The sequence below is a fragment of the Acomys minous genome, assembly GCF_964271855.1.
Source record: "Acomys minous genome assembly, chromosome: 10".
NCBI classification, from domain to species: domain Eukaryota; kingdom Metazoa; phylum Chordata; class Mammalia; order Rodentia; family Muridae; genus Acomys; species Acomys minous.
Window position 1 is genome coordinate 73,384,588 of NC_140491.1, and position 23,245 is coordinate 73,407,832.

General features: G+C 53.3%; 1 protein-coding gene and 1 long non-coding RNA gene across 2 annotated transcripts in view; one reads left to right on the forward strand and one right to left on the reverse strand.

Moving 5' to 3' along the window:
* Positions 1 to 597: 597 nt before the first annotated feature.
* Positions 598 to 10,712, reverse strand: LOC311606752. Its single transcript, XR_014782424.1, has 3 exons — positions 10,579 to 10,712; positions 6,717 to 6,810; positions 598 to 2,439 (listed from the first exon to the last, which is right to left on the reverse strand). It is a non-coding gene; the product is annotated as an uncharacterized lncRNA (long non-coding RNA).
* A 115-nt stretch (positions 10,713 to 10,827) lies between these two features.
* DAB2IP (DAB2 interacting protein) overlaps positions 10,828 to 23,245 on the forward strand; it is a 178,387-nt gene continuing 165,969 nt past the window's right edge. Inside the window, exon 1 of the mRNA XM_084798135.1 lies at positions 10,828 to 10,957. Coding sequence (XP_084654261.1) covers positions 10,918 to 10,957 — 40 coding nt within the window. The 5' untranslated portion in view covers positions 10,828 to 10,917. The remainder of the gene's footprint in view (positions 10,958 to 23,245) is intronic.

Here is a 23,245-nt window from a genome sequence, read left to right on the forward strand (position 1 = left end):
TGTGCAGGAGTAGGCAGGCCTAACCACCCTGGAGATGTTTGCCATTCAGGATCTCCTGAGATAATGGCCCCAGATTCTGTCTGGTAGGATCCCCCCCACCCCCCCAACCCCCCCTCCCCACCCCCACCCCCTGCCCCTGGAGAACGGATTTGCCTCTTGCCAGCAATGCAGGGAATGGCTCCAGGGGGCCACGTTAATGCATATGTTAACCTCTCAGGCCCTTTAGCAAAGTAACTGTGCTTCTGAGATTCCCCAGCCAAAAGCCTAGTGCAGGGGTGTGGTGGGAGGTGTGGGTCTCCATGGTGCTGTGTGTCACCACACCAACCGGGAACCAATAAGGGATGTGACAGCAGGAAAGAAAAGATCAAAGAGGAAGATGCAAGCCGGGGCGGTGGTGGCACACACCTTTAATACCAGCACTCCAGAGGCAGAGGCAGGTAGATTGTTGTGAGTTCGAGGACAGCCTGGTCTACAAAGTGAGTCCAGGACAGCCAAGGCTACACAAAGAAATCATGTCTCAAAAAAAGAAAAATAAACTCCCCCCACAAAAAAAGGGAAGATGCTGGCTTAGTCACTCAGTGGCAATAGATACCTCATTGCAAGGAAGCACGGGACCAGCCACAAGCCGTGAGAATGACAGAGCCTTGGAAGGGAGGGTGTGCCTGTGGTTCTACAGTGTATACACTGGAAACACCCTGGAATCACGTTTAGCCACCTCCTAATTGCTGTCACCCCAGAGTGGGAAGTGGGGCTTGAAAGAAAACTCATGTTGCCCAGCTTGGTGGCACACGCCTTTAATCTCAGCACCCCAGAGGCAGAGGCAGGTGGATCTCTGTGAGTTCAAGGCCAGCATGGTCCACACAGTCAACTCCAGGACAGCCAGGGCTACATAGAGAGACCTTGTTTCAAGCGAACAAGCAAGCAAGCAAGCAAGCAAATAAACAAACAAGGAAAGACAAGAAACAGGAAAGGAAACTAGGTTCTTGATTCTTTATCTACTGAGCTAATAAGTTCATATTCTTCTATAATAATAGTCACCTATTTCTTTAAAAAATTTTTTTTTCTTTAGCCCTCTCTACGGAACTCACTATGTAGCTCAGGCTGTCCCTAAACTCATTGCAATGCTCCTGCCTCAGCTTTTCACCCATGGCTTCTGAGCTTCACAGCGAGCAATGGTTTGATCTACAGAAGGCTGAGAGGAATGGACCATAGCTGGTTCACCAGCTGAGCAGTGAGTGCTGTCCGCTGTCAGCCTCCAGCCCCATCAGCCTGAGAGCCTGGCTCTGCCAGCCAAGGCCCCTTTCTACCCAGGCTAACTCCGTCTTCCAGGATCCCCACACAGACACAGGTCAGCCAACTGCAACTTCTGGTCCTTACAGCTCAAGTGGCTGAAGAGGAAAAAAAAATGGGAAAATGCTAAGAGGCCCCACTTTCAATGTCAAAAGTAGTGTGTGTGTGTGTGTGTGTGTGTGTGTGTGTGTGTGTGTGTGTGTTTGCATGCCTGTGTGAGGGTGCCTATGCCTGTGTAGGGACCAGAAGAGGATGCTGTCTGTCTTCCTTTTCCTTTGAGGTGGGCTCTTTCCCTGAACCTGGGGTGCACAGCCTCTCAGCAAAGCTGGGAGCCAGCACACCCCAGCAACCCTCCTATTTCCACCCGCCTCAGAGGTGGGGTCACAGGCATTTGTGGGGACATTCTGTTTGCTAGACGGCTGCTTGGATCAGAACTGGGCTCCTCATGAATTCGGATCAAATGCTCTTAACTGCTGAGCCATCTCTCTAGCCCCGAGAGTTACGTTTTATTAGTCAGTGGTCACACCCACTCACCTGGGAGCTTCCCATAGCTGCTCTCCAATTACAATGGCAGAAGTGAGTAGACCCACAAAGCCTGAAACCTTTACTGTGTGGCTCCTCTGGTATATAACTTGCCTGCTTTGTGATGGATCAGCTGGCACTTAGAACTTTACTCTTTGGAGTGTCCAACTCTCCAAAGATCCACAGTAAAATAAACAAACAAAAAAACAACAACAACAAAAATTAAGCCTTCTTGCAATAATGGTGAGCAGACTCCTAACCCGGTGACACTTTGGGGGCCCCCTCTCCCATAGTTGGCAATCTCCGTGGCTAGCACTCTGGCTGACTCATTCCGAAGTCTCCAGCCTTTGGCACGATCCTCAGACAGCATTTACTGAATTGCGCAGACTGCTGTTGTTGTTCCTCTGTAAACTCTTCTTGTGGCTTTTCCTGACTCGCCTGAACACTCGCCCAGAGGCCAGGCGTGGGGAGGTCAGGTAGGCTGCACAGACCTGAGCTCATGTCAGGATGACCTGTAATTCAGGGGCTTCCCTGGGCACGCTTACCCTGCCTGGCCACAGAAGTGATAGTCAAGACCAAGTGGGCCGCAGTAGTAGGATCAGGCACGGTGTAACAGCTGGGCATTGCCTAGAAGAGAGCGGGAGTTTTTCTGAGAGGCAATCCAGCAGAGTGTGGGGGCGGGGAGTCAGGGAGACTGCTCTCTTGTGGGACTGTTTCCTGGCTTGGGTCTCCAGTGGCTGCTAACCTGGGGACACTTACAGTTCTCTTGGGTGGTGACCAAGGCCAAGCCCTTTGATGCTTGGTGGATGGAAAAGTACCACTGGAGAGTACACATGCGTGTACCATCCCTGCACCGAGCCAACACGGGCCAACTGTGGGACTGTCACTGGTTATGCAGGGCCTTTCCTTTCAAGGACACAGTCCAGCCAAATCCTAGAACCTTAAGGCAGGCCTCCTGGTTCTCTGTGATTTTGGAGAACTTGGAGGACCCCAGACCACCATTCTGGTCCTTTACCCTAAAAAAAAAAATCCTCCCAAGCTGTCTTGGAAAGACTTAGGATTGTCTGATGACCTTTCACAGGGCGCTGTGGCTGAGAGCTGGCCCCAGGGTCAGCTAGTTGGGAAGGACAGTGACTCATCCTCCTCAGCAGCACCCCAAATGACTGATGTCTTTCTTTGGGAAAAATGTATTTTGCTTGTGTATGTGTGTGCGTGCATGTGTACACATATTCATGCAGGGAGGCATGTGAAAGCTTGAGGCTGCGGTGTCTTGAGCACGCTCTCTACCTTTCCCTAATATCCTACTTTCTTACTAACCCTGGACAGCTTTTAGTTATTTATTCTTTTTTTTTGGTTTTTTTGAGACAGGGTCTCTCTGTGTAAGCCTTGGCTGTCCTGGACTTGCTTTGTAGACCAAGCTGGCCTCGAACTCACAGCGATCCTCCTGCCTCCGCCTCCTAAGCACTGTGATTAAAGGCATGTGCCACCATGCCCGGCCCCTGGACAGCTTTTACCATCTGGTATGCTAGCTTTTTCCAAGGCTCCCCTTTCTTAGTCTTTGGGCCACGCCTACCTGGTTTTTCACTTAGGTTGTAGGGAGCCCAACTCCACCTTGCCGGCTGAGCCAGATCCCTGCCAGTGGCGGGGATGTCTGTGGCCCAAATTGGACTGTATTCCTACCACTTCCTCCCTGCACTGTCTCCTCTCCTTTCCCTGATGCCTGGCCTCATGGGACAGTGTTGTAGGATTCCCTGAGACTGGGAACTCCCTCACAGACCCTTGTCGGGATGGCTATGGGAGCCACTGCCCGTAGAAGGAACTCGCTATCCATGCATGGCATCTCCTTGCTTCCCTGCAGTCAAGGACAGGGTAGCTTGGTGTGGCCCAGGCCTTGTCAGATGATACTGGCCGAGTCAGTTGGATGATTCAAGGCCTTAAAAAACAAACAAACAAACAAACAAACAAACAAACAAAACAAACTCTTTAATGCAGGAACAGGGAGACATAGCTCAGAGGGATGTCAGATGTGAACTTGGGCCTTAGGGGTCAGAGCAAAGGCTTGTGGGATGGCTCTGGAAAGTAAGCATCGGCCTGCGATCAGAGCAGGGATTGGGGTAGATGGGAGGAGATTTTACTCCCACAGAGGTGCTGTAGCAGCCCTGTCGCGAGAATGAGAACGCCAAATTCCATGGTGGAACACACCTCCGGTCCCTGAACTCCAGAAGCTGAGGCAGGAGGATGCTAAGCTCCAGTCTGGCCATACAGCAATACAAACAAAACAAAACCCAAGAGGCTCATGTGTGGCTGGGGGTGGGGGTGGGGGTGTGGGGGGTGGGGAGGGCTGGGTCATTTGAATGAGAATAAGCGTATTTGCATGCTTAGCCCCTAGCTGAACAGTTAGGGAAGGATTAGGAGGTGTGGCCTTGTTGGAGGAGGTGTGTCATTGGGAGTGGGCTTTGAGGTTTCAAAAGCTCGCGCCAGGTCCAGCCTCTTTCCCTCTGTCTTTCTGTCTCTCTCTGTCTCTGTCTCTCTGTCTATCTCTGTCTGTCTGTTCCGCCCTCCCTCCCCCCCCCTCCAGGATGTAGCCCTTCGCCCCATGCCTGCCAGGATGATGATAGGTTACCCTCCTGGAACTGTAAGCAAGCCCCCAATTAAATACTTCCCTTTTTAAGAGTTGCCTTGGTCATGATGTCTCTTCAGAGCAATAGAACAGTGAGTAAGACAGCGGGGTCGGGGGTGGGGGTGGGGGGAGAAATGGAGGGAGAGAAAAGGGGAAAAAGAGCGAGTGTGCATGGAGCCACGCTGGGCAGCTGACATAGGCTCCTGGGGCTGGGTTATGGCCCTGAGAGGTCAGGGTGCTGTCCCTATTCTCCCTGCCCAACTTATGAATTCTCCCAGCAGCCCTCCAGGGCCTAGCCTCACCCTCCAGAGCTCTAGACGAGGAAACCAAGGCACTAAGAAGGGAGCCTGTGCGCTAAGGGTCCCCCAGCGGGAGCAGAGGAGAGGGATTTGAACCAAGGCAGGCAGGTAGGTTGGTTCCTGGTCTTAAGCTCTGCCACCTGTACCCAGGCAGTGTCAAGAGAGAGCACTCATCCTGGCCAGGTTCCACGCCACCTAGCTCAGTGGGAGCAGGCCATTTGGGCTCCCCTTGATTTCCCTTTAGCCTTAGAGAAGACAGTTCAGTGGGATGTGGAAACAACTTGAAGGCTGTTGGAGCGCACCGTGCCCCTGTGTATGCAATAGAATCTCATACCTGCGGCCTCTAGCCTGTGAGCTCCTCTCCATCCCTCACGGTCCCACCTGGCCAACCTCACCTTGGGAAACGCTTTCTTGAATCTGCTGAGCTGGTCAGTAGCCTCATCTTCCTATTGGCCCCGTGGTTACCTTCTTTTCCTTCTCCTGACGCTTAGATTGCTGACCTTCGGGTGTCTGTGCTTCCTGCTTGGCCGAGCCCAGGACTTGACAAAGGCAGCAGTGCCTCCATGCTAGCCCGGTGGTTTGACCTTCCCAGAGGCAAGCAATGATCAAGCTAGCTTCCAGGCACCTGTGCTCTGTCCCCCATGTCCTCTTCAGGGCGCTATACTCTCTCCCCTCCTACTGAAATCTCAGTCCACTCCTTTCTTTCTTTCCCCCTTCCCTTTTTCTTTTCTTTCTCCTTCCCTTTCCCCTGCCTCCTTTCTTTCTTTTGACAGGGTCTCATGTAGCCCACACTGGCCTCCAGTGTACCAGAGGACGACTTTGAACTTTTGATTCTTCTATCTCCATCTCCAAGCGCTGGGATCAGGATGCTCCGTGGATGGGAGCAGGACTCCCAGCATGCTACGTGAGCTACTAACTAAGCCACACCCACAGCCCCCACTTAACTCCTTTCTGTGCACAGAGCAGTAGGTCCTGGGGGCTGGAGCCACCAGGTCTCATGGTGGGCTGCTCTAACAGGCTGAGGGCGGAACTGTGGGTGTGAGACTGACACCCCATCTCATGCTGCTCTGAGCTCCCCGACATCTCTGTGCATCTGTCTGTATTTCTCAAACGTCACAGGCTAAGGCAGAGTTTCCTGTGCCCAACCCCAGCCCCCCCCCTCCCTCCCTCCCTCAGCTCTCCGGAGCCGACCAACTGCAACACAAAAGCCTCTAAGTCACTCTTGACATTTCTTTTCCCTTCTTCTCTGCTGACTGTGCATCTGCACCCAAGATCCCCCCCCCCAGGGGTCTTGAATCTATGCATTTTCCCTCCACTACCAACCCCTGCCGAGTTCCCAGGGTCATTACCTTCAATAATAGCGGCGTCCTACCTGGCCACTCTGGCCACTTTCCATGCAGCAGCCAAGGTGCCTCTTGGCTCCCTCCGTTGCTATGGATCCAGACTCCCCAGCTCCCTACAAACTGACTCTGATCTTTCTCTCTTCTCTTGAACCGTTCTCTCACTTGTCCACCCACTCTAGGCACCCTGGCCATCGGCTAGAACCTTCTTGAACCATCATCCTTTGCAGCAGCTCTGCCCACTCATGCATGATGGCCCCCTTAGACTTCGCACAGCAGGGTCCATCATGTCACTGCTCAAAAGTGTCCCTCTGGGCCTGTTTGTTTTCTCAATAGCATCTGTCTCTGCTGGATTGTAAATCCACAAGAGTAGGGATGCTGGCTTCACCAGGCCTTGTACCAGGCCTAGGCCAAGGCCAGGGCTTATTAACTGTTGTTAGAGCCTGCAGGCCTTCCTGTCTCATCAACCGTGTACTAACAGGCTTACCCTACAAAAGTCATTAGGCAAATGTGCCTGGGGTACATTGAGACTTTCATTACAGCGTTGGGGATGTGGCTTAGTTGGCAGAGTGTGTATCTAGAGCACACGGAATCCTGGGTTCAGTCTCCAGCAGTGAAATGAGAACGAGGCATGGTGCCACACACCTGTGAGCCCAGTACTCAAGGCAGAAGACGAGAACTTCAAGGCTCTCCTTGGCTTCATAGCGAATTCATCACCAGCCAGGTGCTACCAGAGCTCCTGTATTTAAGAGAGAAGAGAAGAGAAGAGAAGAGAAGAGAGAGAGAGAGAGAGAGAGAGAGAGAGAGAGAGAGAGAGAGAGAGAGAAAGGCAGAAAGATTGATTGTAGGGTTGCTTGTTTGCTTGACAACCGGAAGTAACGATGAGTAAGGGATTGATTCAACAATCACAGCCAAAGGCAGCAACAGGAGCCGGCCCCGACAGTGCTGATATGTCACCAAGGAAAGGGAGTATGTGGTGGTGACACACATTTATTGTAAAGGAGCCCTGGAGGGCAGGAACTCTGGCTGCATCGGTAAATATGTCTCCTTATGGATGGAGAAAGTGCCAGAGAATCAAGCTCTGTTTCCTTGGCTGGAAAAGAAAGAGGCCGCGGAGGGTAGCACCGTACGATGGAGGCACAGGCAGCATGGAAGCCCAGGTCTTCCTCCTACCAGGCCGCCCTCCTGCTCTGGACCTCATTGTGAAAAGCTTAAGTCAAATCCCTCAGCTTCCTTGGCTACGGAATTGCCCCTGTTTTCTCCGTAAGCTGTGGAGAGCTGGAGAGCCACACCCTCTCCTGTGTGTCAGAGGTCATCTGGGCTGAAGGCCGTCGCCTTCTTTCAGCGTACTGGTGACCCTGAGGGATGGCTGTTTACTCAGAGCCGTCCAGCTAGTTAGTTAAGGGCCTAGGCTAGTTATGAGCTAAGGGGACCAATCACAATCACATTCTTTGTTTGTTTGTTTGTTTGTTTTGTTTTGTATGTTTGTTTGTTTTTCCGAGACAGGGTCTCTCTGTGTAGCCTTGGCTGTCCTGGACTTGCCTCTGCCTCATGGGTGCTGGGCTTAAAGGTGTGTGCCACCATGCCTGGCTCTCTTTTCTATTTTTCCAACATAATACTTTTATTGATGACTTGGGAATTTCACATAATGCACCCAGATCACACTTTCTTTTCTTTTCTTTTCTTGTCTTCTTAAAGACAAGGACTCAGCTGGGAATGGTAGACCCATGGAAGCCCAACTTGGCCTTGAACTCCTTTTATAGCTGCGGATGACCTTGAACTTCTGATCCTCGGCCTCTACCTCCCAAGTGCTGAAATTGTAGGCATGTACCACCATCCCTGGTTTAAGTGCTGCTGGGGACCAAACCCACGAGTGCTTTATGTATCCTAGCCAAGCACTGCTATTTTTTTTTTTTATTTATTTATTTATTTATTTATTTATTTATTTATTATTATTTATTTTTTATTTTTATTTTTCATTTTTATTTATTTTTTATTTTTATTTATTTTATTTTTTTATTTTTATTTATTTTTATTGGTGTGTGGAGAGGGGTGCACTCAAGCGCTCTCTCTCTTCTCTCTCTCTCTCTCTCTCTCTCTCTCTCTCACACACACACACACACACACACAGACATGCACATCATAAATGGTTTGCATTCATGTGGAGGTCAAAGGACAAATTTCAGTTCTCTCTCTCTCTCTCTCTCTCTTTAAAAACTTTATTTATTTATTATTAGGTAAAGTGTTCTGCTTGCATGTACACCTGCACACCAGAGGAGGGCACCAGATCTCATTATACATGGTTGTGAGCCACCATATGGTTGCTGGGAATTGAACTCAGAACCTTTAGAAGAACAGACAGTGCTCTTAACCTCTGAGTCATCTCTCTGGCCCCTACTTGTTTCTCTCTTTCTGCTGTGAGTTCCACAGATCAAACTCAGTCCTTTTTAGGGTCTCACTATGTGATTATGGTGGGCCTCGAACTCACTACCCTCCTGCCTCAACTTCCCCAGTGCTTGCAAATCTGCAATGAGTCCCAGAGCTCCCAGAATGCCCTAGGAGAGCTCACCTATTGGCTGAGGAAACAAGGCCCTGTTCCCTACACTTAGCTCCCACTCCCACCCCTCCCTAAGCATCCAGGGAGATCCAGGGAGCCCACAGTAGGCCTGGGTAGGGCCTGATCTCCCTGTAATTAAGCAGGGGGATGGGATCCGGGATCCTGTCATCCGAGGTGGGGAGGAGGGGTGAGGGAACAGGAGGAACCTCCTTGTGGCCAGGGGGACCACATCAGCAGCCACTGGCTTTCTGGAAGCAGCTAGGCCGCAGCTGGCAGCTGGGATGCACCCAGTATAGACGTGTCATGGGCTCAGCATCACCCTGGTCCAAGCCAGTGCAGGCCAGTACCATGGACTCAGCAGAAAAAAAGCTTCATCTCAGTCCAGTAGATGGCCTGTCCCTCATCTCTCTCCTCTTGGTCTGTGCACCCAACTCTACAGTTCCTCCAGAAAAGCAGGCCACTGCCGCTCAGCTCCTAGCATCCAGCAAGGCCGAGGGCAGCAGGCTTCTCTACTTCAGCAGGAAGTACTGTGGGTGGGGGTGGGGGTGGGGTGGGAGGAGTTTGGGAAAGAGCATCTCAAAGGATCACCCAGGCATCCTTTGGAAAGGAGGTCAACCTCTGAACAGATGCTTCGAGCTCCTGTGGTCCCTGGAGCCCGCCCACACTCTAGCTGGTCCTCTGGTCCTCTGACCTGTCTCTACGCTCTCATCACCCTAACCTCTAGCCGCATGGTCATCTGCTCCCCACCAACTATTCCCCTGTCAGCTCGGGTCTCTGCTCCTGCCTCTGCCTCTGCCTCTGCCTCGGCACACTTCGCTCCACACTCCCTCCCTTCTTCCCTGTTCAACCCATCCAAACCCTCCTCACCTCTCTCCTGCTGGACTCAGAGGAAGATTTTCCTGCTACGAGATCCATAACACTAGCCAGACCATGGTGCCGCTGAGCTAATGAAAGCATCTTTGTCTTCCCACTCTCTGGCTGGCATCAAGGCTGTGTGACCTCCCTGGGGCCCCGGACCTGGCCAGGTGGTCACTCACAGGCTGTGGCCTGGATACATCTCTAAGCTGCATTGTGCTTGTCTATGAAATGGGTTTCGGGAAGTCACCCTTGGGTGGCTCATGGGAGACTCTGAATGGTATCACGGTGGGTAGGGCTTAGCAACCTGTCCTGTGACCACAGCTGCTCTTGTTGAAGCTACGTGTACACACACACACACACACACACACACACACACACACACACACACACACAGGAATCCCATTCCTGACCTATTCACACAGTACAGAGAGGCCTTTCTAAAGCCACTGGGATCATGTCACTGACCAGGTGTCCAACTGCCCCTCTCTGGCCTCCCTCACCAACTCTCTTTCAGCTCTATTTATTCTAATCACTAGAATAAATCTGACAAATATCCAATGTCCCATGTGCAGGCCTTTGATCCTTCTCTCCTGGCTAACTCCTGTGTATCCTTCAGGCCCCAGCTGAGGTACTTTTTCCTCCAGGCAGCCCCCATGACCGTCCCTGTCATTCTAGTGGGCCCCCCAGGAGCATTCCCTATGCTCCTGAGGTGCTGTCCTGCACACTCCATTGCTGTGACTAGACTGGGTGCTAATGCCCCTGCAGTGGGCCAGTCACTGCACCTTGCTCTCTGCCGCAGACTCAACACAGCAGTGTCTGGCAAGAGACTGGATTCTCAAAAAATATTTAGTGACTGAATGGATGGATGAGTCAATTTCTGCATCCCACACTGCAGGAAATGTCTGAGAACAGATTTGAGTGGGAGGTTCCTGCAAGGCCCGGGAGAAGCCCCTGGGCTTTGGGGCCCTAGGTGGTGAACAGCAGACACCCTTTTCCCCTCCCACGAGGAGGTCAGCATCCCCATCCATTCGCACAGGCCCCTGGGGGGCCCCAGAACCGGCTTCCAGATGTTAAGCCCCGTGTCAGCTTTACCTCCCAGCTTTTCCATCTGCACAGCCGGACCGGATCCCCGCAGCCAGCATCACGGGCAGCCAGGCCAGCCGTCCCCAGCGTCTTCCTATTTTAGACATCTCGCCGCCTCGGTCCCTTCTAATGTTTCCAGGCAGGCTGCGGGGGGAGGAAAAAAAGGTTACTGCTACTTTAAATGTACTGTATGAAGGCGAGGGCTGGAAAGGGGCCTGCTTGCAGGAATACCCAGTCATCTAGTTGGAGAAGCCGCCAGATGGAATACAAAAGGAGAGGCGCAGGCGCTCATGGAGACGGCCTCGGTTCATAAATCAGGTGGGGCCGCGGCCCAGGGGCCCACACACCATGGAGCCCGACTCCCTCCTGGACCCAGGCGACTCCTACGGTAGGTGAGCCGAGCCAGCTAAGTGGCAGAGTTTGGGATTTTTAGCCCACTGCTCTAGCAGACTTTGCTTAGCTTTGGGAATCCGAGTTTAAGGGGGTTGGGTGGGGGTGGGGGGTGGGAGGGGGCAGGCATCTGGGTGCCACCTGGCTTCTGGGCTTGGGTCATGGGTCATGGGTCTGAAGGGTCCCTTTAGTCGTGGCACTGGCGTGGTCCGGGTAACAGGATAAGAGTTTCTTGGCTTCTTGGACTTTGCTCTTGGCCAAGAAGGAAAGGAAGTTAAGTTTATAGCCCCCTGTTCCTTGGTCTCACAGTCCCCCAGGTCTGCCTACTGCTGTGGCAAATTCAATTAGTGAGGTCTGCAGAGAAGCAGAAATGAGCAGGCAACTGAATGTACCTTGTAATTAAAGGCCAGGGCTGAGCCGAAAGCTCCCAGCTCCCCTCTGTGGTACACAAGGCCCCCAGGCTGTTGGCAGCTGGGGAGCTATGCTACTCAGCTTCCCTGGACCACTGGGGGCCCTGAGCAGAGAGCTGGAGGAAAGTTGCTGGGGTGAGCGCTCAGGCAGAGCGGGGCTGGGGGTTGGAAACCACAGGCTGGGTTCTTCTAGGGAGGTTTCAGCAGGCTTGGGACCCCAGGGACGCAGGTACCCAAGCTTACTGGCTGGCCAGGCTGCTGCTGCTCATTTGGCCTGGATGCTGGCACACAGCGGCTGTCTCCCAGCAACAGAGAGAGAGAGAAGCAGGAGGGCAGAAAGTAGAGCTGAGGGAGGGAGGTTGGAGTGGAGGTTGAGGGGTTTATTGGGGAGACGGGGCAGTTAGCTTCAGGCAAGGAAGTCTTCTGTGGCTAATGACTTCTGTGAGTCTTAGGGCTGTGGCCCTTTGGAGACCACACACTGTACTGAAGAAAACGAAAAAAAAAAAAAAAAAAAAGCTCGTCTCTCTCCAGACTGCCTTGCTTCAGTTGGGCCTAACCGCCTGGCCCAGAGTCAAGGCCAAATTCCCTTCCTCCTGTAGCAGCTCAGCTCTATCCAGAGAGAAAGTGAGGAGGATTTCTGCCATGCTTCAAGCTGTAGCACTCAGGGGAGCTGGGCCAGGCCCTACCTAGGACCTGGCATCTTCAGAGAGTCAGGTGACCTGTGGGTCACTGCATCCAAGGAACAATCAGTCCTCAGAGAGTGGGGGAGGGGAGGGGATTTATAGCTTCTGCTCTGGAAGAGGTTTGGGTCTGGAATAGAAGGCTACCCTTGGTCCCAAGGCCTGTTTTAGAGGGATGTATCTTTATGCGGACACACTGTCTGGGCTGTTGAGATAGGCTTGCTGTTTCCAGAATTGTCCACCTCAACCGTGGCATGGCCTGGGCGTGACCCTGGCGTGACCCATCAAGGTTCCCTCATGTTGCTCAAGGAAGGCATAGACCCAGTGCAAGCTGGAGATCTGTGAGGATGAGGAGCAGTGACAGGGACCCACGTGACCAAGCAGAGCTCTGGCAGTCCCTGGGAGCTCCTCCCCATCCAGGGACACCCCAGGAGCCCGCAGCCCCTCTCTGTCAGTGCCCTAACAGCGGGCTGTGGGAAGGACGGGGCTGGAAACTGAGGCAGCTATCTCCGTGGTGTCTTAGACTGGAGTCTGTCGTGTCAGGGCGTGTGTGTCTCTGGGAAAGTGGCCTTAGGTACACAGGAGAGTCCAGAGAAGGCCAGATAGGGCACGGGAGGAGTCCCTCGCACACACACTTTCTCTGGGATGGTTCTCTGTAGAGCTGAGCATGGGCTGACCTCCCACCGAGCCAGCCTCCGAGGTCCACAGCTGAAACCGATCCTGGGCCAGGGCGAGAAAGGAAGCTGTCTCTCCAGCCGGCATTCTACATCCGTTTATTCATTTGTTGGCCCTGCTCTCCAGGTCTTGAGCTGAGGCTTTGGGGTCCCCAACTTTGCCTCTGCCTTTACAAAGTTCCCAGGTTAGTCTGTGAGTGGGGACTGCTCCAAGGAAGGGGCCCAGGTGTCGTGGAACCCCCTGATCCCGCTGTCTAGGGGGTTTCCTGGAAGAGGTGACTTCATGACGTTGATAGCCCCTGTTGGTGTGGATGGCCATGACACAATGTTATAGGCTGGCCAGAAATGACAGCGGAAACCACATCCTCCCTGTCCCAGAAGCTAGGAGTCTTAACGCCATTTCCAGGTGACCTGCTTTCTGCTGAGTGCCCCGCTCCCAGCTTGTGGATGGCTCCCTTCTGTTGAGTCCATGTGGTCTTGCCCCCGGTCTGTGCTTGGGGAAAGAAGACGCATGCTCTGGTTTCCTTCCTGTAGTGACAGTGATGTTGCTGGATCAGGGAGCCACATCCTTCACCCTTGGTCTCGTCCATTGAGGCCTCATCACCGTGTACAGCCATGGGCATAGGAGCAGGTCACCTAGATCCTCCATGACTCCCTCCTTGAAACATTTCCTTCCCCTGGCCTCCAGGATGGCCACGCTGTGCCTTCCTCCTATTTCGTGACCTTTCTTCCCGACTACCCACATGGCCCGCCTTCCAGGTCTGAGCCACGTGACCACACCTCCTGCCCCCCCCCCCTGCAGCAGCCATGCCGGCCTGACCCTCCCCAGGGCCTTTGCTCCTGCAGTTCCCTCTATTTGAGGCATTTTTCCTCCTTCTATTCAGCGACCTAAGTTGTGTTTCTTCTCCTGGTCGCTGAGAAAATTGTCTCTTCTGAGAAGTCTTCTTGCTCTGGACCATGTCCTATAGAGTCAGACCCCAGCACCTTCCTGTCTCTCGCCCAGTCTGTGCTGGTTTGTGGATTTCATTGGTATGGGATTAGCGGCACAGCCCCTTCTAATCTCTAAATTCCCTGAATCCCTGGAGCACAGCTCTCTGCTTGGCCTTAGTGGGTGCCCAAATACACTGTTGAGTGAGCAAGGGGCTGTTCACCCAGCCAGATACAAAGAAAGGCATTCCAGGCAGACAGAAGAGCAAAGGCCTGAGGGCCCAGGCACTCTGGAAGGTTCTCTGCTTGTAGTGATACTCACAGCAAGCTCCCTGAAGGGCCCTGGGAACCTGATGGGAACAGAGCTGGATGAAGCTGGTTGGAACTGTAGGCTCTCCTTCTTTCTCCGAGCTGTGTAAGACTCCCTCCCACCCGCTGGAGGACGTACTGAACTGGGCTTCTGTTCACAGGTTTTCAGGGGCCTGGCCACTGAGCATGGGAGTCAGAGCCGTTGGCATGGATGTGCAGAAAGCTAGCAGAAGAGGTTGAGAAGTGAGTCTATGCCAAGTGTGGTGGCACACACCTTTAAGTCCCAGCACTCAGGAGGCAAAGGCAAGTGGATCTCCAAGAGTTTGAAGCCAGCCTGGTCTATACAGTTAGTGTGTTCCAAGACAGCTAGTCTAAATAGATAGGTAGGTAGGTAGGTAGGTAGATAGACAGACAGACAGGCAGGCAGGCAGACAGAGAGACACGCAGATAGGTTAATACCACTAAATGTGAGAATCTCCTACCTCAAGACCCAAGAGGCCTGGGGGTAATGGGAGACTGAATAGCTAATCAGGGGCAGGAAGACCAGTGGAAGAAGAGGGCTTAGGGGCTGTGCTCAACCTGCCAAGAAAGCTATGTTTTTTTTGAGCCTCAGTTTTTCCATCTGTAAGTGGGTACAAGTATTAGCCAAGGTCTATCCTTCAAAAAAAGCAAATCCTTCTGGTAGTCCTTGTGAGTGTCAAAGAGTGGGATGAACGAGGCAGGTGGTGGCCAGTGATGAGGGAAGCCCTTCACGCTGTCACCGCTCTCTGCAGTCTTCTCATGATTCCTGTCATCTCTCTCACCGCACACTGTTCTTGGCTCTCAGTGTCCCCTCAGAATATTGGTCACTATCCTGACTCTTATTTGAGACCATAAGATGTTGAGTGCAGAGGCTGCCTTGCTTGCATTGTTTCCTTGTGATTTCGTGTTAGCAGCACCTGGCCCGATGACATGTACTTGCGTCATTGAACGGCAGCAGCTGGAGCCCTTGTTAATTTGCCCAGTTCGAACCAGACCTCCTACCCTTCTGTGTGGTCATCTGTCACTTGTGGTGCTTGTCTCCATGGTAGAATGTTCCAGTTCAAACCGTCTAAGGTTCTCTCAGCACTATGGGTTGCTGGGCAGCCTGGAGCCAGGCCCTAGTGCTGGGTCAGTCCTCAGTTTCCTCAGCAGACAAATGGGTAGGTCCTGCCCTGCTCTTCGTGTCGCTGCCATGTTGCCCATGCACTCTCAAAGAGAAGTGAAAGTGGGCGCAGCTGGACCCCAGTGGGGGTCTAAGACTCCAAGAGGTGAGTAGGGCATACTGAACATGCCGGGACGCATTGGTTGTTCTGTGACTCCTGCGGGTGGGACACAGGCTTACAGTTCTGTTCTTCTGGTCACCGGCAAGAGATTTGCCCAGGGCACTGGGAGTCCTGTGGCAGGGAGGCGGCCATGTTTCTGCTGTGTTCCGAGTATTAGAGGTGAAGCAATCCTCCTGCCTCAGCTTCCTGAGCAACTGGAACTGCAGGCCTGTGCCACTGGGCTCGGCTAATAACACTATTTTTGGAGCACTTGCTCTGAGTCAGGCACCAGGAATAGTCCCTGCTGTGCACGGTCCACTTGGATGCACACAACCATCCAGTAGGCTGCTGTTAGCCAGAAGAGGCCACTGAGGCTCAAGGGATTTGAGCACACTCTAAGTGCGGTGACCAAACCCAGGCTGCTGAGTACGCAGCCTGGGACTTTTCTCTTACAGAAGTAAGAGGCATCACCAGCATCAAGCTGTCACCCCTGGGTCCTTCCATTTGCTGTGGAAAATCTCCCCTTCTGGGGACTGTCGGCTGAGCCAGTTCAGGACTGAGCGTGACTGTGTGACATGGCAGGAGCCCGTGTCAGCTCAACAGGGGACAGCGAAAGGCAGGCACAGCTGTGACAGGATGGGGCTGGTCTAAAGACAGAGCTATTTTGGGCTCAAAGCTGTCAGAGGCCTGATGTCACGATGCCCTGGACCTTCTCCTGAGCTGAGGAGACCATAGATGTCACCCAGGGCTTTGCCTCAGCTAGCCAGCAGCGAGGCTAACGTTAATGGCCGTGGATGTGCCTGCCCCCCACCCTCACCCCACCCCACCCCACCTCCCGCTCCTCATCTCATTTCCCTATCAACCATCACCCTAGAGATGAGGACGCTAACGACGGTCACACTAAGAGCCTGAATATGTGAGTTCAGGCCTAGGAGGCTCTAATTGAGCCTGCCCTGCCTTTCAGGCCGATTCTTAATTCTGATAGCCTAAGTTTCCTCATCTGTGGTGAGGCAACAATAACCTGGTGTGCCCGAAGTGGGGAAGGGAACACAATCGGGTCCTCTCATTCTGCGTGCGTGCGTGCGTGCGTGCGTGCGTGCGTGTGGGGGGTGACATCTCTCTGGTTGCTCATTACTAGAGAGGCAGGGTGGGCAGAGCTGGTCCTCAGCACCAGGCTGCATCCTGAATGGAGCCCTTGACTTTCCACGGAGCAATGAAAAGCCCCTGCCTGCACTCGAGAGATATCGCCAGGCTCGGAAGGACCCCAGGATAGACGGCTACTGACGGTACTTGTAACTCAACCCGGGAATCCTAGACACTGTGACAGTTTTGTCAACTTGTAGAATTTCCGGGGAGGAGAGTCTTCCTTGAGGGGTTATCTGAACTAAGTTGGTCTGTGGGGAGACTATCTCCGCTATGTAATTGACAAAGGAGAACCCAGCCTCAAAGTGGGTGGCCCCGTACTCTGGGTTAGGGTCCTGGACTGTATCAACTGGGGCGGGGGGAGGCGAGCAATGAAGCATGCATATGCTGTGTCCTGCTCTTGACTGTGGCTGGGACTAACTGCATCAAATTCCCGCTCCTTGTCCTCCCATAACAAATAGACTATAACCCAGAATTGTTTTGCTGTCAGGCATTTTATCGCAGCAACAGAAATGAAACTAAAACAGGTGCCTGCGCTCCTTGGCCGGCTCTCAGCTGCCATTAACCCTGGGTCTCCTGGTCTCATTGCCCAGGAAACCTCTGGCCAGCCTTGCTCTGGCCTCTGGCCTTCCCAGCAGGGCAGGGAAACAGTGATGTCACACACCCTACTTCTCACACCTGTTATCCACTTAGGTGCCATCAGGAAGAAAGATCAATAAAAGAAAAGAAGCAGAGAGCAGGGCCTTGCATTGCTGGTGCACTCGGGCCTATGTAGCTAGCTAGGCAGGAAGGCTGGGGACCAGGGAAGGAGGGGGCTGTGGTGAGCTGGCTGGGGCAGGGCCAGGAGAACGCCCTTGCAGAGGACAGCAGCTGGTCCCCTAGAGAAAGGCACTCTGGGTAGGCAACCAAAGGAGGGAGGGAGAACATTCATACCCAGGTGTGCCTAGGGCAAAGACATGGGACGTTCATGGAATACGTAGCTTCTGGAAGCCCCTCTTCCTCTTCCAACTCTTGTGTTTTGTTGCTATTGTCTGTGAGCTCCTGGGGGTGGGGCAAGGTGGGTGAGAGTGGGGTAGGGTGGGGGATGGGAGAGGAGGGACCAACCAGCAGGGCCCCTCTTCTTGTGAATACTAAGCAGTATAGCTGGTTTCTTCTTATGTTGTCCCTTCCCGGTGGCTGCATCTTCACGGGGCCTGGTACTAGATGACAGACAGTGTTAACCAGCCAGAGCCTGACTCAGTTCTCCTAAGCCCTGGTGGCCTTGTTGAGGCTCCTGGCACAGGTCCCGTTCTCATTTTGTGGGTGACAAAATGCAGACACTTGTCTACAGTTTAGCACTGCCCAGCAAGGGACAGGTCCTGATTCCCACCCAGGCCCCTTCCCAGCAGGCCTCTCTTCTGCCTGGCCCTAGGCCATGAGTCCAGACTTCCCCACTCTCTAGCCTCATTGTTTGTTTCCGCTTCCTAGATAAGCTGTGGGCCTGCCTCCCCCAGATTTTCGGGAGCCACAGCTGTGCCCTAAGCCTTGAGTCCGTTCTCAAGAACTTTCTTTCAGAAGTCCAGCAAGTCTGGAGTAGGTGGCAGGCAGCCCAAGGAGTATGGAAACCCAAGGGGGAGATCTGCCACGATCTTCCTGTCTGGCACCCACTGCATGATGGGAAGATGGAAGCCAGGGAAGGGAGAACCAGGTCCACTGAAGCCTCAGCCTGCCTCATAAAGGTTCAGAGAGCCACGCTACCTCTTTGGCCCCACCTCATTTCAGCCTTGGACGCCTTAGGCAGCTGCCTCACACCGGCCTTGGGCTTGTCCTCAGCTCTGTGCACAGCTAGTCTGCCATGACGGTAGTATGAAGTCCAGAGTCACTGACAGGGGCTCAAGGTGGGCCATGGTCTGACCCTTACTTGACACTTGTCCTCAGTGCCACACGTTCTCCCTAACTAGCGCCACCGTTAATTACTCCATGTGTCTTCCTCACCTTTGCTCTGGGCGGTCTCCCATCTCAGCTCACTTTGACTCCAGTCTGTCTCACTCATAGGCCGCTTGGGTGTCCTGGGCTTCCTAGTAATCCCCAAATGGTGATGAGTCTAGCTGCTACTCTGCCTGGTGCCGCCTCCGGGCTGTGAGCTGCCTGGCCAGATAACACTAAACACTGAGAGTGTAGAGTGAGGAAGAGCCGGATGGGTCCCAACCTTTGGCCTTGGTGCATGGGATGGGGCGGGGGGGGGGGGGGGAGTCCACGCTGAGAAGGGTGGCACAGATGGCAGGGCAGATTCTGAGTGGAAGGGGTGATGATGTCTGTGTCTGCTAGGGCCACGTGGTGGCTTTTTATGAGGAGTCAGGGACAATTCTTCCAGATGAGACCCCTGCGTCAGCACGGAGGGATGGAATTCTCCTGTGTCCATTCATGTTTCACACCCCTCCCCTGGGAAGCTAGCCCAACCAGCTGTGGTCATGACTGCCTCTTACCCTGGGATATCCCATAGGCTATGTCTGCAAGTGCTTCAAGGCAGCTCTTCATCTTTTGGAGATGCCAGTTAGAGAGACAATCTTACAGAGAAGAGGCCAGCAACAGCGAGGCCTGTCTTGCCCTCTCTTGGGCATGAGGGTAGCCTGGGTCACACTGACCCAGGAGAAGCAGGGCAGAAGGGGTGAATGGGTGCAAGTGGCCATCCAATCGGATGGCTGTTTGGGCTGCCTGGATCACCACAAGCCAGACTTCCTGCTAGTGACCTACATTTCCCCAGCGCCTCCCTGTGCGGAGAGATGAGCGTGGATGGAGAACAGGGCGCGTGGGAGAGGGACAGCATCCAAGCGAAAGGATTCTGGCTGTGGAAAACCTCATGTCGACACGTGAAGGAGTGAAGGATCTTTCTGTTTACCCCAGTCCCTCGAGGCTAATTCTGCGTCCAGAATGGCCAGGCCAAGGCACCATGAGTGCTGAAAAAGGCTGAGGTACTTGTCTCCGGTACACCGCAGCTCTGTCCGGGACTCACCCACTGAGTGGTCTTATGTTGCTCTTCGCTATTGGTGGGATACAGGCACGGAGTGATAGGTGTCGCCATTAGAGCTGGCATCGGAGGGCGGGAAATAGGAGAGGGGTAGTGTTACAGTAAAAATGTATGTGTTTGACCTAAGATGGCTAATAAATGACACAGAGTCTGAAATATACTTTAAAGCTGCCAACACTACGCTGGGCAGAATCTAAACTGATACAAATCTACTCATAAACTAACATAAACTAATTAAACCTCATATCATGCATATATCCCAAGCCCTTGCTACTATGATCCTTGGGCCGTTTCTCTGCCCGTCCTTGTCCACTGTCAACCATCTTCCCTTCTCAACTGTCAAACTTGGCTCCACCCGCCCCCCTTCTCCAAGAAGTCCCACCTTCCACTTCCTGTCCTTCTGCCCAGCTTATTGGCTAAGCAACGCTTTATTGACAGTTGTTACATCCATTCAAGACATTCCTCCACAGGGTCATCTTCAGAGGGAAAGGCTTGGGGGGGGGGGTCTGGCCTTGAAGCACAGGTGGTTGGGCTCAGGGCCACACAGGTATTCTCTGTGGGCTACCCAGGGGGGGCATCCTCACCCTGGGGATGACGCAGAAGGACGCCTTCACTCCTAATCAAGGCTTGTCCTTGAGGAGGGGCTGTGTGAGGAACTGGCTTGTGTCCTGCTGAGAGACCCCACACTCTGACTGCTTCCTTCTTCCAGCTCTGTAAAGGGCAGTGGGGAGCTGTCCACCTTTGTGGGTTCTTCTTTCAGGCCGCCCTCGCACACCTCAGAAGGTACCAGCACATTCCAGAGATTGCTCCTTGTTGCTGCCCAGCTGTCATCCTCTTGGTCTGTCTCTGTCTCTCTTGCTTATCTCTATGTCTCTTGGTGTGTTTATCTCTTCCACTCCTCTTTGTGTGTCTCTGCCTCTGCCTCCCTCTGCAGTACACAGGGGTATCCCATTGTTGAAGGCCTACTACGCAAAGCAACAGTAGCACAGCGGGGCACGCCCCCATCCTCCCCAGTGGAGGCCAGTCCTGCTTTTGGGGTTTTGTACTGCCTGGAGACCCACTGGCAGTCTCTCTCTCTCTCAAAATCTCCCCCATCCCATCCCTTCCTGTTGTAGGCCAGGCCCGTCTCCCAGCCCTGGTCTCCGCTTTCCCACAGAGTCCTCAGCATTGCTTTCCCTCAAATGGCATTGAACAATTCCAGTCCTGAGCCTGGATGGTGGATTCCAAGGCCCCCGCCATCTGCTGGGTCCTTTGGACTGAGAGTCTCTGGAGCCCCAGGGAACTTACATCCCCTCTCTGACACTCCCCAGGTGTGTGGTGCTAAGGAAAGACTTTTCTGAGTCTGAATTTCCTACTTGTGAGATGGGATGGTGGCCCCAGTCAGTCCTCGTGTGGCACATGGGTGACTAGAGAGGTATGATGGCCCCAACTGGTCCTTGTGTGGCATGGGGGTGACAAGAGGGCAAGTGTTGGTTCTGGTGAGAACCTCAGAGCTGTGCTACATAGGGCGAGGACAGGTCGCCTAGGCTGCCCCTGTTGGTACTTAACAGTTGCTGGCATCCCTGATAGCCTATACCTCCCTTTTCTCCAGATTCCTCCTCCTTCAGCCAGTACCCACCTCAGAGGATGCCTTCCTTTCCCCCTCTCCCCTCCCTGGGCCTCTGCCAGCCTCCATTGGGAGGCTCTTCTTCCCCAGGTCCTGCCCTAGACCCCGGGGGTCTGTCTCCTGTGTGACCCCACACTCAGTCCCGTCTCCCCACATGTTCTACTGCAGAATCCCCAAGGCAGTCCTGTCGCACTCTGTGGCCTTTTCCTGCTGCACACACCTTGGAGCCTCAGCTCTATGGCAAAACACTTTCCCTACAATGTTTGTCAAGTAAATAAGGAATAACCGAAAGGCCCAGTGTGTGATGAAAGGCACTTTGCAGGCTCTAAAGGGCCCCGTCTGGACCTCTTTTTGACAATCCAGCACACGGGGTGATATTAAGCAGCCTTTGGAGCCTCCGTAGATAGGTCTTAGCCTCATCTGACAAGAGTGAGGCCTACCTTGGGAACCTGGGCCCAACAGCAGGAGAGGCTGAAGGAAGCCCTCGACCTTTAACCTTCAGCGGTATTCATGACAACTGTTGGGGTAGGGCAGTGCTGCCCCGTGAACTGTAGTCTCCTCTTTGTAGAGTCCAGCTGGACAAAGATGTCCCTCGTCATAGCCAAATGAAGTACCCCCGTCACTGGGTGTGGTAGTGCCTCTCAGTGTTCCAACCCTCAGGAGGCTGCAGGGCAGGGAGAGGTTCATGAATTACAGGAGAGGTGAAGAGAGAGGGAAGGGAAGGAGAACGAGCGAGCGAGTGAGCATGCTAGTGTGCCACTGTCCCTGTCCTGGAAGAGAAGTCTGAGAGGGGGAAGGACAGGGCAGCAGGTTGTAGCCAGCAACAGCCTAAGCCTCTCTGTGTTTCCACCCTTGATGGCACCACCTCCTCCTTCAGCTGACCCAGGGCTCCTTAAGACCAAGCCAGGGCTGAGGGCCAAGCTAAGCTGCCTGGTGAACAAAAGAGCTTGTATTTGGAGAGAGGACCATTAGCTGGGGCCAAGGGAGGGCTGCAGGGCTGCAGGGCTGAGGACCGGCTGTGAGGAGCAGAAAAAAAGATAAGGGGCGGGGTGCGAGTGAGGCGGTCAGGGGGAGCCATCCTCTGCACAGGCTCAGTCTTCAAACCACAGCTCTCACACCCCAAACCACAGTGGAGGCAGAGTGTTGAAGTCCTGCCCCAAGGTGAGAGGTGAGAGGTGAGAGGTGAGAGGTGAGAAGTGAGGGCCATATATTCCAGGCTGAGAACCAGCGAGTATGGGATGGATAGCAGGCAGCCCGAAGCCCCCTGCTCCATGTCTATGTCCATATGGGGTGCCTCAGAGGGAGCCAGGCTGTCTGGACTGTGTGTGTGTGTGTGTTGGAGGTGGGGCTGCGAGGAGAGACGGGGGTCATGAAGCGCACAGGCCCCCATTCTGCGTACGGTCAGATGAGCTGCCAAATCCAGGCCTTATCCATCATCACCTCCCCGGGGTGTGGCCTTCAGTGGCTCCTCAAAGCCCTCAAGATTCATCTCCAGATCTCAAACAGCCCCCTAAAGGTCCCTGACGAGTCAGGGTAGCTACCTTCCTGCAAGGGTCTCCAAGTCCAGGCTGAGTGGCTAACAATATTTAAAGGCTCCTTCAATATTTTCTGCCTGTCAATTCTGGGCCTAAAAAGGCCCCGCTTCCTCTTCACATGCAGTGCCCCAACCTGCCAGCTCCTACTTATTCACTGGTGTCCCCATATCCTCTGGGAAGCCTTCTCAGCCTAGTGACAATACCAGGGGTGTGGATGGTGCCAGCCACTTCAGGAGCTGTCCGGAGGGGAAGGAGGAGGTCTGCTTTAAAGCACATGGTGGCTGTTTCACCTTCTGCAGCTTTGGCCCTGCAACAGAAAGTGGTAACAGAGTGTCACTGCTTGAAAGTTGGTGAGAGAGGACAGGAGCATTAAAATAACATTAAAACAACAACAGAGATCAACCAGCCTATCGCTGTGCCAGTACCATGCTGTTTTAATTGCTGTTGCTCTATAGTACAGCTTGAGATCAGGTATGGAGATTCCTCCTGAGGATCTTTTATTGGATAAGACTGTTTTTTTTTTTTAGCTATTCTGGTTTTTTTTGTCTTTCCATATGAAGTTGAGAATTGACCTTTCAATGTCTTTTTTTAAAAAATTGTGTAGGTATTTTGATAGGGATTGCATTGAATCTATAAATTGCTTTTGGTAAGATGGCCATTTTTACCATGTTAATTTTCCTGATCCATGAACAAGGGAGATCCCTCCATTTGG